The 15,705-nt window shown below is 43.6% G+C and overlaps 1 protein-coding gene across 1 annotated transcript in view; it reads right to left on the bottom strand.

The window, feature by feature from the left end:
- RSPH6A (radial spoke head 6 homolog A) overlaps positions 1-15,696 on the bottom strand; it is a 54,431-nt gene extending 38,735 nt beyond the window's left edge. Inside the window, exons 1-2 of the mRNA XM_051989352.1 lie at positions 14,595-15,696; positions 10,848-11,079 (exon numbers count right to left, since the gene is read on the bottom strand). Of these exons, the coding sequence (XP_051845312.1) occupies positions 10,848-11,079; positions 14,595-15,205 (843 nt within the window). The 5' untranslated portion in view covers positions 15,206-15,696. The remainder of the gene's footprint in view (positions 1-10,847; positions 11,080-14,594) is intronic.
- Between the last annotated feature and the right edge of the window lie 9 nt (positions 15,697-15,705).

The raw sequence follows: 15,705 nt of genomic DNA, 5'->3' as shown, positions 1-15,705 counted from the left end.
AGCTTATCTTTTTTTTTTTTTTTAAACTTTTACTGTTAAGAAATCTATTCTTAGGAGCAGCTAGTTGGTGCAATGGATAGAACACCAGCCCTGAAGTCAGGAGGACCTAGTTAAAATCTGGCCTCAGATGCTTAACACTTTCTAGCTGTTTGACCCTGGGCAAGTCACTTGACCCCAATTGCTTCACCAAAAAAAAAAAAAAAAAAAGAAAGAAAGAAAGAAAAGAAATCTATTCCCACATGAAAATGAAATTGTTTTCTCTGAAATTTCCACCCAGTACTCCTAGAACCTGGAGGTAGCTAGGTGGCTTAATGGATAGAACCCAGGGCCTGGAGTGATAAAGCCCCGAGTCTGCCATCCTCATACATTTACTAGTTGTGTGATCCTGTACCAACCACTTAATTTCCTTTTACTTAATCCACTGGAGAAGGAAATGACAAATGCTCCAGTTTCTTTGCCATGAAACCCCAATGGCTAGTATTGACATGCCCTGTATGGGCCTCAGGGTCTTGAGGAGTGGATGATGGAATAACAAGCTCCGAGAGCTGGTCAAATCCCTCTTCCACGTGATAGAACCTCACATACTTAAAAGTAGTCCTCATATCCTAAAAAAACCTTTTTCTTGGCTAAATATCCATAGTCCAAATGGAAGTTTCTAGTCCTTCCTCATGCATTTATCATTCTCAGGACCTGCTCCACCTTGTCAATACGCTTCTTCAAATCTGGACTGAATCCAGAGCTTCAGATGGAGTCAGACCAAGACTGATAATGAAGAGTATACTTTTGTTCCTCAGTCTTCCTGACAATCTACTCCTAGCCGGGCACAGACCTGTTGGAGGAGAAAACAGTGCCTTCTCCCTGGGAATGCTCCAGCCCCCTTCTCTGTTTCCCAGCGTAGTGGGCTGCTGTCTCCACTGGGTACCACACTCTCCCACTATTTCGGAAGTTCAGACATAGTGGCTTACTCTACTTGGATCAACTCCAGGCCTTCCTTACCATTGGCCCTGCTGATATACTCTTCAGACTCTTGGGTTCTGCCTTTTGACCTGATGTTGTATCTTGTTGACTTCTAGGACTCTAAATTTGAGCCCCTTCCAATTTCCTCTGGAGCTGAATCCTATTGTGTGTGTGTTGTCTCCTCGGTTTAGAGTATGAACCCCTTGAGAGTGCCTTGCTTTTCTATTTGTCCTTCCAGTCTTAGCATAGTACAGGACACAGAGAAAGCGCTTAACAAATGTTTCATTCATCCATCACACTTCCAGTGAGAATCAGAATTTAGATCATGTTAGAATCTGCAGATGCCCTATTATACGGTTTACTCAAGTTGAGTATATAGTCAATTAAAATCCTCCTCCAAGCGTCTTCACAATATTTTCTACCAGAATTTGTTCTCAACAAGCACTATGAAGTACTTTCTGTGCGCCAGGCATTGAGCTGAATGGTGAGGATTCAAAGAAAGCTAACAGGCAGCTCCTGTCCGGGATCTCGAGTAACTTGTGTACTTGCCTTTTGAATTTCGGTGGCACTTTGCTTTGCCTTTATTCGGTTTATCTTATTAGAGTTTCATACATAGAGTTTGTCTCTTAGTTAGATCCTTCCCTGTTTAGAAACCACCATTTCTTCCACTTTTCCTCCCACAGCAAGTCAAACTTCTCTTCAAGTATCAAAGGCCCTCCACATTTATCTGACACTCTTCACTATGTTCCCCTAGCTCCAGAAATATTCTTGACTCTCTCTGGCCAAGGACACCTGACTTATCACCTTCCATCTTTACTCCCATAATACATCCTGCTTGGAATGTCATTCCTTCCCTCCTCAGCCTATCTAATTTCTACTGGTCACTCAATCTCTACCTTTTTCCAAAAAGTCTTCTAGCTGGTGAAGGCAGAAACTAACCTGGTGGATACAGGGACTAACTTGAATTCGCCCAAATTTGCTTCCAAACAGCCTTAAAATCAAGCCTTAAAACAAATTCGGGGGGAAGGAGAGGGGGAGCAGGACCAAGAGAATGGGGTAAAAGTTTTCCAGTCCAAGACAACTTAGAATGTCAGAAAAAAAAAGATAGCAGAGTGCAGTTAGGAAGCTGCTCCAGATTTCCTAGTTTCCCCCTGAAAACCATATGAAATCAAGCTTTTGAACAGAGTCTGACAGAATAAAACCACTCTCTAGTTCAAGACAGATTAGAAGGACTTCAAGAAAGGTCACATTTCATTTGGGTGAAAGCAGTGTTCATCCCAGCTCCAATGGCAACACTAGACAATCCTAATCCCAGCAGATTGGAACCTGAGCACTTGGTCCTGGCTGAGTGGCAGAGCAGAACAGTGGGGTAGCCTCAGTCCCAGCTCAGAAGGCAAACTGCCAGCCTGGGAAACCAGGTCGTTTGCCTGGAGAGAACAGGTAGGGATACCCTCTGCTGAGGGCAAGACACCAAAAACAAAGGACCCCTCGGCTCAAAGCCAAGGCTCAGAGCTGCACAAGAAACTTGGGATAGCATCCTCTAGATCCCAGGAGCAGAGCTTGACCTTAAATTTAAAAAATGGGGAAAAAAATAAGTAAGAAGCAGAAAAGAACTGTAACCATAGAAAGCTACTATGGTGACAGGGAAGTCCAAAACACCAAAATGCCCACGTGGCAAATCTCTTATACATGAGAGTCATCAGTTTGGAAGAGGAAAATGATTCCTGAAAAATACAATTGGTCAAATGCAAAAAAAAAAAAAAAAAAAAAAAAAAAGCCCAAACCCTCTGAAGAAATCAATTCCTTAAAAAACACATTGGCCAGGGCAGCTAGGTGACACAGTGAATAGAGCACCAGTTCTAAAGTCAGGAGGACCTGAGTTCAAATTTGACCTCAGATACTTAACCTGGGTAAATCACTTAATTCCAATTGCCTCAGCAAAACAAACAAACAAAAAAATCCACTGAAGAAAACAACACCTTGAAAAGCAGAATTACTCAAATGGAAAAAAGAGATACAAAAACTAACTAAAGAAAATCATATGTTAAAAATGTTAGAATTGGGCAAATGGAAGCTAATGATTCTATAAGACATCAAGAATCAGTCAAACAAATATAAAGGATAAAAAAAATGGAAGAAAATGTCAAATACTTTATTGGAAAAACAATTGACCTAGAAATAGATCTAGGAGAGACTATTTAAGAATTATTGGTCTACCTGAAGGCCACAATAAAAAAAAAAGAGCCTGGATAGCATTCTTTAAGAGATTATCAAGGAAAACAGAGAACAAAATAGTAATTGAATCGATTGATCACCTCCAGAAAGAGATTCCACAAGGAAAACCCCAAGAAACATTGCAAAACTTCAAAATTATAATCTCAAGGAAAAAATACTGCGGGCTACCAGGAAAAAAACAAAACAAATTAAATACCAAGGAGCCAAGTCAGGATTACTCAGGATCTGGCAGCTTTTACAATAAAAGATCACAGGGCCTGGGATGCCATATGTTAGAAGGCAAAGGATTTAGGATTACAACTAAGAACCAACTATTCTGAGAGACTGAGCATTATCGCTCAGGAGAAGACATGGATCTGTAATAAAGTAAGGAACTTTCAATCCTTTCTGTTGAAAAACCCAGAACTAAACAGAAAAATTGATCTTCAAACAGAGAACTCAAGAGAAGTATAGAAATGTAAACAGGAAAAAAAAATTTAAAGATTAAACTGTTTACATCCCTAAATGGGAAAATGATACTTGTAAATCATTGAGAACTGTATTCTTTTATTGGGGCAGTTAGAGGGGGCACCACATGGAAAGAAGGTAGGAGTGTGAATTGACTCTGATAAGATGATATCGAATAAAATGATAGTAAAGAATGGGAAAAGGATTGTACTGAGAGAAGGATAAAGGGGAGTAAAATAGGATAAATGAGATCCCACAAAGAGGCACAAAATACCTATTACAATAGAGGGAAAGAATCTAGGGAGATGAGCATTGTCTGAGACTTAATCTTATCAGTTTTGGCTCAAAGAGGGAATAATATACTCTGTTGGGTATAGAAATTTATCTTGCCCTATAAAGAGGTAGAAGGATAAAGGAGAAAGAAAAGCATGGGGGCTGGACAGAAGGGAGGGGCAGAAACACTAGGAGAAAAGGCTAAGATTAAAGAGGAGAGGTAATAGAAGGGAAGACAGGTTGAGGGTGGGGTATGTCAGAAACAAAATGCTGCTAAGGAGGGACAGAGCAGAAAGAAAACAAATATATACTGGGAATGGAGGGAAATACACAGCAGGTAGTCATAATTGTAAATGGAATGATTCTCTTATAAAACAGAAGTGAATAGCAGTGGACTAAAAACCAGAATCCTTCAATATATTGTTTATAAGAAATACATCTGAAATAGAGATAAATACAGAGTAAGGATAAAAGACTGGAGCAGAATCTGTTATGTTCCAGCTAAAGCCAAAGCCAAAGCCAAAGCCAAAAAAAAAAAAAAAAAAAAAAGCAGGGGTAAGCAATTTTGATCTCAGATAAAACAAAAGTGAAAATAAATCTAATTAAAAGAGATTAAGAAAGGAAAGTACATCTTGTTAAAGGGTACCATAGAAAAGTAATATCAATACTAAACATATATGCACCACATGGTATAGCATACAAATTCTTAAGAGAAATTAAGTTAGTTACAGGAAGAAATAGACAGCAAAACTATTCTATGGGGGACCTCAACCTCTCCCTCTCAGAATCAGATAAACCTAACCACAAAATAAACAAGAAACAAACTAGGGGAGTTAATAGAATCAGAAAATTTAGATACGATAGATCTCTGGGGGAAGTAAGGGATAGAAAGAAATATATCTTTTTTTCTCAGTAGTACATGGTGCCTACACAAAAATTGGCCATGTATTAAGATTAGGGCATAAAAACCTCACAGTCAAATGCAATAAGGCAGATATGGTGTTTCATTCTCAGATCATGATGCAATAAAAATTACATTCAATAAAGGGTCAGGGAAAGATGAATTAAAAACCAATTAGAAATTAAATAATCTAATTCTAAAGAATGAATGGATCAAGCAAGAAATCATAGAAACAATGATTTCATCCAAGAGAATGACAACAATAAGACGACATACCAAGAGTATATAAACATAGAGGATGTAGATAGAAGTTGACTTTGATAAGATGACAGTAAAAAAATAAAGGGTGAGAAAGAAGACTGCAATGGGAGAAGAGGGAAAGGGAGAGTAGAATGCGGTAAAATATCTCTCATGAAGAGGTATTAAAAATATGTTACAGCGGAGAGAAAGTAGGGAGAAGATTTTAACCCTTTTGTAAATTGCTTACACCTTCCCAGGAGGGAAAGTGAGAGAGGAAGAAAATCTGGAACTCAACAATTTTTTAAAAATGAATCTTAGGGGCAGCTAGGTGGTGCAGTGGATAGAGCACCAGCTCTGAAGTCAGGAAGACCTGAGTTCAAATCTGGTCTCAGACACTTAACACTTCCTACCTGTGTGATCCTGGGCAAGTCATTTAACCCCAATTGCTTCAGGGAAAAAAAAGAATCTTAGGGGTAGCTAGGTAGCACAATGGATGGAGCACCAGCCCTGAAATCAGGAGGAGCTTAGTTCAAAATTGACCTCAGACAGTTAACACTTCCTAGTTGTGGGATCTTGGGCAAAGTCATTTAATCCCAATTGCCTTAACCAAAAGAAAAAAAAAAGCTTAAAAATTGTCTTTGTATACAGTCAATTTGGGGGGAAATAAAATACTATTAAAGAAAGAGACAACATACTAAATTTATGGGATACAATCAAAACAATATTTAGGGGAAAAATTATATCTCTAAATACATCAATTAAAAAGACAAAAAAGTACATTAATTAGGTGTGCAACAACAACAAAAAACTAGAAAAAGAATAAATTTAAAATTCTCAATTAAATACCAAATTGCAAATTCTGAAAATCAAAGGAGAGATTGATAAAATTGAAAATAAGAAAACAATTGACCTAATAAATAAAACCAGAAGCTAATTTTACAAAAAAAAAATCAATAATTAGACAAACCATGGGTTAATCTGATTTTTTTAAAGAAAGAAAACCAAATTATCAGCATCAAAAATGAAAAACATCAATTCACCACTAATGAAAAGGAAACTAGGAAACTAACACAATTATTAGGAGCTATTTTGCCCAATTTTATATATACATGTAATGAATATGCCAATAAATCTAATAATCTTAAGTGAAATGGATGAATATAATATTAACTGTCCAGATTAACAGAAGAGGAAATAGAGTATTTAAAGAACCTCATCTTAGGAAACAAAATTAAGTCATTAATGAATCCCCTAAAAAAAAATTCCCAAGGATAGATGAATTCAAGGTGAATTCTAACAAACATTTAAGAATAATTAATTTCAATACCATATAGGAAAAATTAGCAGAGTCTTACCAAATTTCTTTTACAACTCAAATATAGTATTGATACTCAATCCTGGAAAAACCAAAACAGAGAAAGAAAACTATAGGCTAATTTCCCTAAAATGTATGTGTATATATATATATTTAAATGACTTCCCCAGGGTCACACAGCTTTGAAAGTATTAAGTGTTTGAGGCCAGATTTGAGGCCAGATTTGAACCCAGATCCTCCTGACTTCAGGGTCAGCACTCCATTCACTGCACTATCTAGCTGCCCCCCTAAAGTATATTGTTGCAAAAATTTTAAGTAAAATGCTAGCAAGATTTACAGTAATATATCACAAGAATCATACAACGTGATCAGAGGGAATTTATACCAAGAATTCAGGACTGGCTCAATATTAGGAAAATTATCAGCATAAATGATTATATCAATAGCAAAGGCAATAGAAATCAAATGATTAGATATACAAAAAGCTTTTAACATAACACCCATTCTTATGAAAAACACTAGAAAGCATAGGAATAAATGGAGTTTTCCTTAAAAATGATAAATAGTATCCACCTAAAACAATCAGTAAAAGTTATATGTAATAGAGATAATCCAGAAGCCTTCCCAATAAGATCAGGGATAAAGCAAGCATGTCCAATATCACCACTATTATTTAATACTGTACTAGAAATGTTATCTACATGGCAGTAAGAAGAAAAAAAAGAAACAGAAACAATTAGAATAGGCCACAAGGAAACAAAACTTTCATTCTGCAGATGATTTGATGGCATATATTTAGAGAATCCTAGAGAATCAATCAAAAAATAGTTGAAATAATTGACTTTAAGAAAGCTGAAGGATATATAATAAATCCACATCAGCATCAAAAATGACAAATATTAATTCACCACTAATGAAGAGGAAACTAAAACAATTATTAGAAAAAACAATTTTATGTACATACATATATATGCCAATAAATCTGACAACCTAAGTGAAATGAATGTTTATCAGCATATCTATGTGCTACCAATAAATACCTGGGAGTCTACCTGCTAAGACAAATCCAGGAACATTATGAACAAAATTCTAAACACTTTTCATACAAATAAAGTCAGATCTAAAAATATCAATTGCTCATAGGTAGGCCAAGTCAATATAATAAAAATGATAATTCACCTAAAATAATTTATTTAATCAATGCCATACCCAATCAAATCTACCAAAAAATTATTTTATGTAGCCAGAAGAAATAGTAGTAGTATTTAATATTTGACAAACCCAAGGATCCAAACCTTTGGGATAAGAACTCACTATTTGACAAAAGCTGCTGGGAGAACTGGAAAACTATAGCAGAAAGTAGGTATAGATCAATATCTTTTACTATATATCAAGATAAGGTTAATATGAGTACATGATTTCGACAAAAAAGGTGACATAGATATAAATAAATTAAGAAAACCTGGAATAGCTGATTCATCAGATCTATGGAGAAGGAAAGAATTTATGACCAAATAAGAGATAGAGAACATTACTAGATGTAAATGAATAATCTGATTGTTAAATTCAGAAGTTTGCATGAACAAAATCAATGTATTTAGGCAAATACAAGACATTCCCCAACCGATAAATGGTCAAAGGACATGAACAGGGAATTCATTCTAAGAAATCAAAGCTATCTACAGCCATGTGAAAATAAGTTCTAAATCACTATCGATTAGAGAAATGTAAATTAAAACAATTCTGAGGTACCATCTCACACCTATCAGATTGACTAAGATGACAAAAAAGGAAAACGATAAATGTTGAAGATGTGGGAGAATTGGGACACTAATGCAGTGTTTACAGAGTTGGGAACTGATCCAATCATTTTGGAGAGCAACTTGGAATTATGCCCGAAGGGCTAGCAAACTGCCTACCATTTGACTCAGCAATACTACTCTTAGGTCTGTATCCCAAAGAGATTTTTTTATTTGTACAAAAGTATTGCCAGCAGCTCTTTTTGTGATGGCAAAGAATTGAACATTGAGAGCATGTCCAGCAATTGGGGAACGGCTTGGCAAGTTGGACATATGATAGTAATGGAATACTATTGTGCTATAAGAGATGACGAGCGAGATGGTCTCAAAAACACTTGGGAAGACTTACCATGAACTGATACAAAGTAAAGCGAGCAGAATCAGAAGAGGATTATATACAATAACAGCAATATTATATAATGATCAACTATGAGTGACTTAGCACTTCTGAGCAATACAATGATATAAGACAATTCCGAAGGACTCGTAATGAAAAATGCTATCCAAAAAAACCACCCAAAAAACCAGAAAAATGCTATCTTCAGGGAAAGAATTGGGGGAGTACGAATGTGAATCAAAGCATACTTTTTTTCACTTTATTATTATTATTATTATTTGGTCTCTGTCTTCTTTCACAATATGGAAATATGTTTTGCCTGACTAAAATGTATAATATATATAAAATTTCTTACCATCTCAGGGAAGGGGAGAGAGAAAAGGAGGAAATTTGGAACTCAACATTTTATTTATCTATCTATTTTTTTCCACCAGGCAATTGGGGTTGAAACTTGCCCAGAGTCACACAGCTAGTAAATGTACAGCGCCATCTAGCTGCCCCCAGGAACTCAAAAATTTTAAAAATTAATGTTAAAAAATTGTTTTTATATGTTAATTGGAAAAAATATATTTTAAAAAATGAAGTGGTTCACCAAATAAATGCAGGTAACTATTCAGTATATTATGTTAAAACAGCAGAAATATAATGGTAATAAAATATATACATGTTACAAATATATCTATATCTTTATCTATCTATCTATACACACATATATACAGGGAAAGAGGGAGGATTTTAAAATAGGTTTACAACCAGACATGGTATCTGCCTGAAATATAATTTCTCATATTCCTCTTTTTTATTGTAAGGTACTTGATTTGACAGATTTCAATTGCTGCTGTTTTTACACAGAAAATACTATATCTACTAGTTGTGAATATAGAAGAATAGCTTTTTTTGGGTTGCTTTGCTTAAATACAAATCACAATTCTGTATCTAAACTTATATCTAATTATTCTTTTCTTTTGACTCATTTCAAAAATATTTTTGATTATTATGAATTGTTAATGCTATGAAACAAAGGATATATATCTGAGATTCTCCTATATAATAAATTCCCATGACTAATTAAAAAAAATGAAGTGCATCACGGCTAGGTGGCACAGTGGTTAGAGTACCAGCCTTGAAGTCAGGAGGACCTGAGTTCAAATGTGACCTCAGATACTTAACACTTCCTAGCTGTGTGACCCTGGGCAAGTCACTTAACCCCAACTGCCTCAGCAAAACAAATGAAAAAATAAATAAAGTGGTTCAAAAAGGGAAAAAACCACTTTTTCTACTCTCTCTTATGACGTAAATGGTGGCTCTTTGGTTTTAGAATGTTAAAATGGCAGCTACACCCAGCGAGAGAACTCTGGGAGATGACTATGAACTACTCCATAGAATTCCCAATCCCTCTATTTTTGTCCGCCTGCATTTTGGATTTCCTTCAAGGCTAATTGTCCACTATCTCAGAGTCCGATTCTTCTTGTGCAGCAGAATAACTGTTTGGACATGTATACTTATATGGTATTTAATTTATACTTTAACATATTTAACATGTGTGGGACTACTTGCCATCTGGGGGAGGGGGTGGGGGGAAGGAGGGGAAAAATTGGAACAGAAGGTTTTGCAATTGTCAATGCTGAAAAATTCTCCATGCATACGACTTGTAAATAAAAAGCTATAATAATAATAATAATAATAAAGAATGTTAAAATGGAACGTCAAGACTGGAAGAAAGTCAGAGCTGGGAAGGCTTCTAACGGTGACACCACGAGCTCCAACCGGATCTGAGAGGTCTCCCCCTTCGCTCTTCAGCTGGGAGGCAGGGCCAGAGGGACTGCTGGGGATCATCACTCGGGCCCCTCTCAGTCCTCCTGATCTATCTCTGGCCACTGGACCCAGATGGCTCTGGGAAAGGGAGCCGGGACCTGGCACAGTCTCCCTCCCTGACATCCCTGCATGTCACCGCTTCCCTGATTGTCTTGGGGAACAAAGGGAAACAATAACTGTGTGCCGGGTAGTGTGTGAAACACCTTCTGCTCGTCTAAGAGACTGGGAGGGTGGATTTGGAAGCAGGGCCTGGCTTTTGGTCTCGCTCTCACGGCCTGTATGATCACGGGCTGCTGGCAGACCTCCCCGGGCTCAGTTTCCCATGTGAAACGGCAAAGTTCGGACGAGATGGACTTTGGGCTAGAGATGAGTAGTGTGTGTGTGTGTGTGTGTGTGTGTGTGTGTGTGTGTGTGCGTGTGGTCTCAGCTGCCCTATTCCCAATGTCCCCTTCATACCCCCTCACCCCGTCCCCCAGAACATCAACCCCATGTACCCGCGAGGGGCTCGGGATGGGGCGGCGGACTTACGGACTCCTCTTCCATCTCCTGCTCGCCCTCTCCCGCCCCACGGAGGAACAGGACCTTCTGCTTCTCGGCCATCTCGTAGGTCGGCTGCATCTCGGGGTCGTCCCTCAGGGTATCCAGCTTCTTGTGGAACCATTCCTCCTGGACCGTGCGGTTCATGGACTCCAAGATGGCCAAGGGGTCCTCTGGCCGTTCGTTCAGGATCTTGGTCAGCAAGTTCACCAGGTGCTCGTACCTGCAAGGACGGAGAATCTGAGAACGACTAGCCGGGCTCCCATCTCCCCACAAAGCGGGCTGGGGGAGGAGGCGAGCGGTGGTCAGGAGGCAAAGGGGCTTTAGGGATCGGCTTGTCTGCCCCCCCCCCCAACCATGTGAGGCAGAATTCATCGTGTCCCTCTCTTGCTCAGGGGCCCTTCCTGGAGGTCCATGGCCCATGGGGTCTCCTTAGCCTACTCTTCGAAGCCTCCACACCCTCACCAAGTCCCTACATGACTCTATCCCATCAGGCCGGGATCCAGGAATCGTAAGACTAGTGATGAGACTCTCGGCGACAGAAAGGATCTCAGAGATCCAACCTTTTTATTTCAGGTCCAGACTTGCTAAGAGACAGGCCCAAGACCACAGAGTAGAAGCAACCAAGCCCAGATTCAAATACTGAGCCGAGTCCTCCCCCACTTCCCGTCCACCTCTGGATTTGCCCAAAGTCCTGCAGGAAGGTAAGAGCAGAACCAAGGCTTGAAACTGGGCCCCCGTCACTGAGGATCGGGGTGTCACGTGTCCATCTCACGCATCTTGTATATCTAGAATCAGCTTCTGCCAGTCTTTTCCAGGCTGGGCACTTTCTCACCTCCAAACCTTTGCCCGGGCCATTCTGGACACCTAGACTGCCTTCTCGCACCAGCCTGACCCTGTTGCTCCCTTCTGTGCTTGTTGAAGCCTCACAAAATCTCTCCCTGTGCCTTAGTGCTCAGTCACCCCAGAAAGGCTTTCCCTGTTCAAGGTAAAGAGAGAGAGAGACAGACAGAGAGAGAGAGAGAAAGAGAGAGACAGAGACAGAGACAGACAGAGAGAGAGAGAAAGAGAGAGAGACAGACAGAGACAGAGAGAGACAGAGACAGAGAGAGAGAGACAGACAAGAGAGAGAGAGAGAGAGAGAGAGACAGAGATAGAGAGAAAGAGAGAGGGAGAGAGACAGAGACATAGAGAGAGAGAGAAAGACAGAGACAGAGAAACAGAGAGAGACAGAGACAGAGACAGAGACAGAGAGACAGACAGACGGAGACTGAGAAAGAGAAGAGAGAGAAAGGAGAAGCAAAGAGTCATTCTGCTCTCCTGACCAGACTGGGGGCTTCCCAAGACAAAGGGAAGGGCCGAGTCCTGGGTCCTGGGTTCTAGTGCTGCCCAGTGTCCTCCCTAATGCTGTGTGACTGCATTCAAGCCCTCCCACTATCTGGACCTCAGTTTCTCCCTCTGAAAGGAGGATTGACAACCCCTCCCTCCTGGGCCTATGATGAGGACATACGGATCTTAGAGCACATCCCGTCATGTCACAGATGGAGAAACTGAGGCTAGGGGAGCTGAGGGCACACAAGTCTCAGCAGCAAAGCCAGGATCTGAGTCTAAGGCCTTTGACCTCCCAGAAGGTGTTGATACCGAACTGCGCCGGAAGCATTGGAAAGAACAGAACAGAACAGAAAGAACAATTCTCCCAGGGAAGGGGGGGATGGAAGACAGGAGCCCTGGCTCGCCCCCTCACTGCGGGGGCATCTTCTAATCCAGTCCAATCCAAGTGTTCCTGACGCCCTTTCTGCGGATGAGGCTTCTGCTGGTGTTAAGATGCAATAGAGAAACCAGTGACTTGGGGGGGGGGGTTCTATTGGGGAGGGGCTGAAGCACGTGATGACTTGAGGGGGGAGGGTTTAAGGTCACCTTGAAGCAGCCCAGAGGGAGGCCTGGGGTTCTGAGAGGCAGAGGAGCCCTGGCAAAGGCTTGAAGTGTTTGGGGGTTAGCAAGGAGCCGAGTATGGGAAAGCACCCTTTTTTGGCTGCCACCTCAAAAAGCAGATGCTTATTGAATCGAATTGAATGTAGAACGAACCAAGAAAGATTACTTGTGTGTCACTGGAAAGCTGGACAAGAGCCACATCAGAAAGGGCTTGAATACCAGATGCATTTGCCCCTGGAAGTAATAGGGAGCCATGGAGACTTCTTGAGCAGGGGAGTGACACGTGGGTTTTAGAAGCCTTATGGAGTGTATGTTGCAGAAGGGAAAGGCCAGGAGTTGAGAACCCGGCGGGGGGTGTTACAGGGGTCTGGGCAAGAGGTGGCCACGTGAGTAGACGAGCCAGCTCGGACGTCGGCTCGTAAGATTCGGCCATCGTCTGGTTGGGGGGAGCACGGGAGAGCGCGGGAGCCAGTGCTGAGGTCGTGAATTGTGGTGACCGGATGATGGTGCCCCTAACAAAATGAGGGAAAGAGGGACGAGGGAGGCTAGCTCAGCAGAGAGGCGGGGGTGGGAATTAGAGAGATAACCGAACCCGAGTCACTGACCAGGCCCCGAGTGATGTTCCACGAGGAGCAGGCCAGAACCTTCAGACAACTGGAAAAGAAGCATTGGCGGGGGAGGGGATCTGGTAAAAAGCGCAGGGAAGTGGAAGGATATCTCAGAAGGGAGGAGAGGGGGCAATCGAGAGATCTGCTCGGTCATCTTGAAGACAGAAGCCCCATTAAGTGGTAATCTGGAAGCCAGGTTGCAAACAAAATGGGGAGAGAAAATGGAGACAGAACTTTTCTTCAGGGATTTGGACTTTGCAAGGGAGAATGCAGGATCATATCCTGGAAAAGGTTTTTTTTTTTTTTTTTTTTTTTTGCTGAGGCAATTGGGATTAAGTGACTTGTCCAAGGTCACACAGCTAGTAAGTGTCTTGCATCACATTTGAACTCAGGTCCTCCCGACTTCAGGGCCGGTGCTCTCTCCCCTGAGCCCCCCAGCTGCCCCTTGTCTTGTTTTTTTAAACCTAGCTATGTTTGTGGCCCAGGGACAAATTGAAGACTATGGGGAGAGGGGTTCCAAGGGGTGGGGTATGGGAGAGAAAGGCCACCCTTAGCAAGGACATAGCTCTTCATCGGAAACAAGCAAAGGAGGAAAGAATAAGGGGAGGGGGATGTCAAGGAGTTTGACAGTAGAGAAGAGGGGAGAAGAGGGAGACTGGTCAGGGTGGTAGCTTGGGGGCAGAGGGAGAGCCGCTGGGACGGGGAGGTTCATGGTCGGGGAAGAACAAGATGCTGAGGAATGACAGGAGCTGTTTTAGGGGCAGAAAGGTGAGTTTCAGAATTCTGAATTGTGGAGACTCAGGGATGCTGAGATCAGGGCCTGAACTTGGTGCAACAAGGGGTGGGTCCTGGGCCTCAGTTTCTGTCTCTGCAAAACCAGAGGGTCTCCTATTCCCACAAAATGGTCTCTAAGAATCGTTTTGGCCTCTGGTGTCTGGCGAGGGCCATCCCTTCCCCTTGTTTCTACAGCTCTGGGGACAAGAACAATCCTTTTCTAGATGCAGAAGCTGGGGCTTGTGGGAGAAGTGCCAGGGCCCAGGCCGCCTGGGAGCTCTGCCCCGCCTCCCCCGGGCGCTCCAGGGCCGGTGGAGCCCAGGGTTGGGGGCGCTCAGAGCCCTCCCAGCCCTTCCTGCCCTTGGGTAGGGGAGGGGGGCGCACTGCCCCAGCGGCTCCCGGCCTGGGGCTGCCCACAGCTCACAGGCTAAGGTCACACTTGACGCTGGTCTTCAGCAGGTAGGCCTTGGCGTTCTGTATCATGAGTTCCCGGGGCTCGGGCTCGGGCAGCTCGTAGTCAAAGGGGCCGAAGCCGGGGTCCAGGTGAGAGCCTCGGTACTGCGGGTCGTCCAGGGCGTAGGGACCGTGAGGCTCCTCCTCCTCGTCGGGCTGGAAGCTGCCGGAGGACAGCACGGGCTCGGGCTGGAACATGGCGGTGTGGAAGTCCATGGGCTGGAAGAAGCCGTACTGGGAAGCGTCCAAGCCCCCGGGGAAGTTTTCGGGCATGCTGCCGTGGCTCGGGACCCGGCCCGTCAGGCTGAGGGTGTCCATCTGGGACGTGCTCTCCTCGTCCAGGTCTTCGATCCGCAGCCCCAGGCTGGACATCGACCCCGCGGGCAGGGACCACCTGAGGCTGGTTTGGGACGCCGGCGCCCCCACGCTGGCTTGGGATGCGCGGGCGGACACATCGCCAGGCTCGGCGGTCTCGGAGGCCGACCCGGTCCGACCCACACTGGCCCGCCGGGCCCGCCTCGCCTGCCTCTGCTGGCTCTCCTCGCTCTCCTCCTCCTCCTCGGGCGGAGGCTGCCCCTCCATGGCGAGTCCCGCTGTCCCCAAGCCGGGACTCAGAACAAATGCCCGGGGCTCAGAGCGTCCTGTCGCCTGGGGCAACTGTTACCCGGCCGGCGGCGCGGGACCGGCTGCCGCGGGCCCTGCTAGGGCCACGCAGGCGCAGTGGCAGGGGAGGCCCGGGCCGGAGCTGCCCGCGGGGGGAAGGAGTGGGGGGGGCGCGAACAGAGGCCCCGAACTGCGCAGGCGCCCCCCGGGAGCTCCCCGCTGTCCAACCCCATCCCCGATGCGGAGCAAAGCGCGTTTCTTAAGCGCCTGCTGTGTGCTGCGCTTCTCAAGCGCGGCGATCCCCAGGTGGCCCAGAAGCCCACGGGGCGACTCAGTCCCTCGCGGGGCAGCCTTCCCCCCTCCCCCAGGATTAGCCCGCGAGGCAGCCCCTCCCACCAGAAAAACACCACAAGCACAGCCGGGACCAGACAGGCCTCTTTATTGCAAAGGAATGACCCCTCCCCTCCCCCGCCCCCCGC

Source organism: Antechinus flavipes, chromosome 3 (assembly GCF_016432865.1).
Source record: "Antechinus flavipes isolate AdamAnt ecotype Samford, QLD, Australia chromosome 3, AdamAnt_v2, whole genome shotgun sequence".
In the NCBI taxonomy this organism is placed as follows: domain Eukaryota; kingdom Metazoa; phylum Chordata; class Mammalia; order Dasyuromorphia; family Dasyuridae; genus Antechinus; species Antechinus flavipes.
This window is presented reverse-complemented; position numbering and strand designations above follow the sequence as displayed.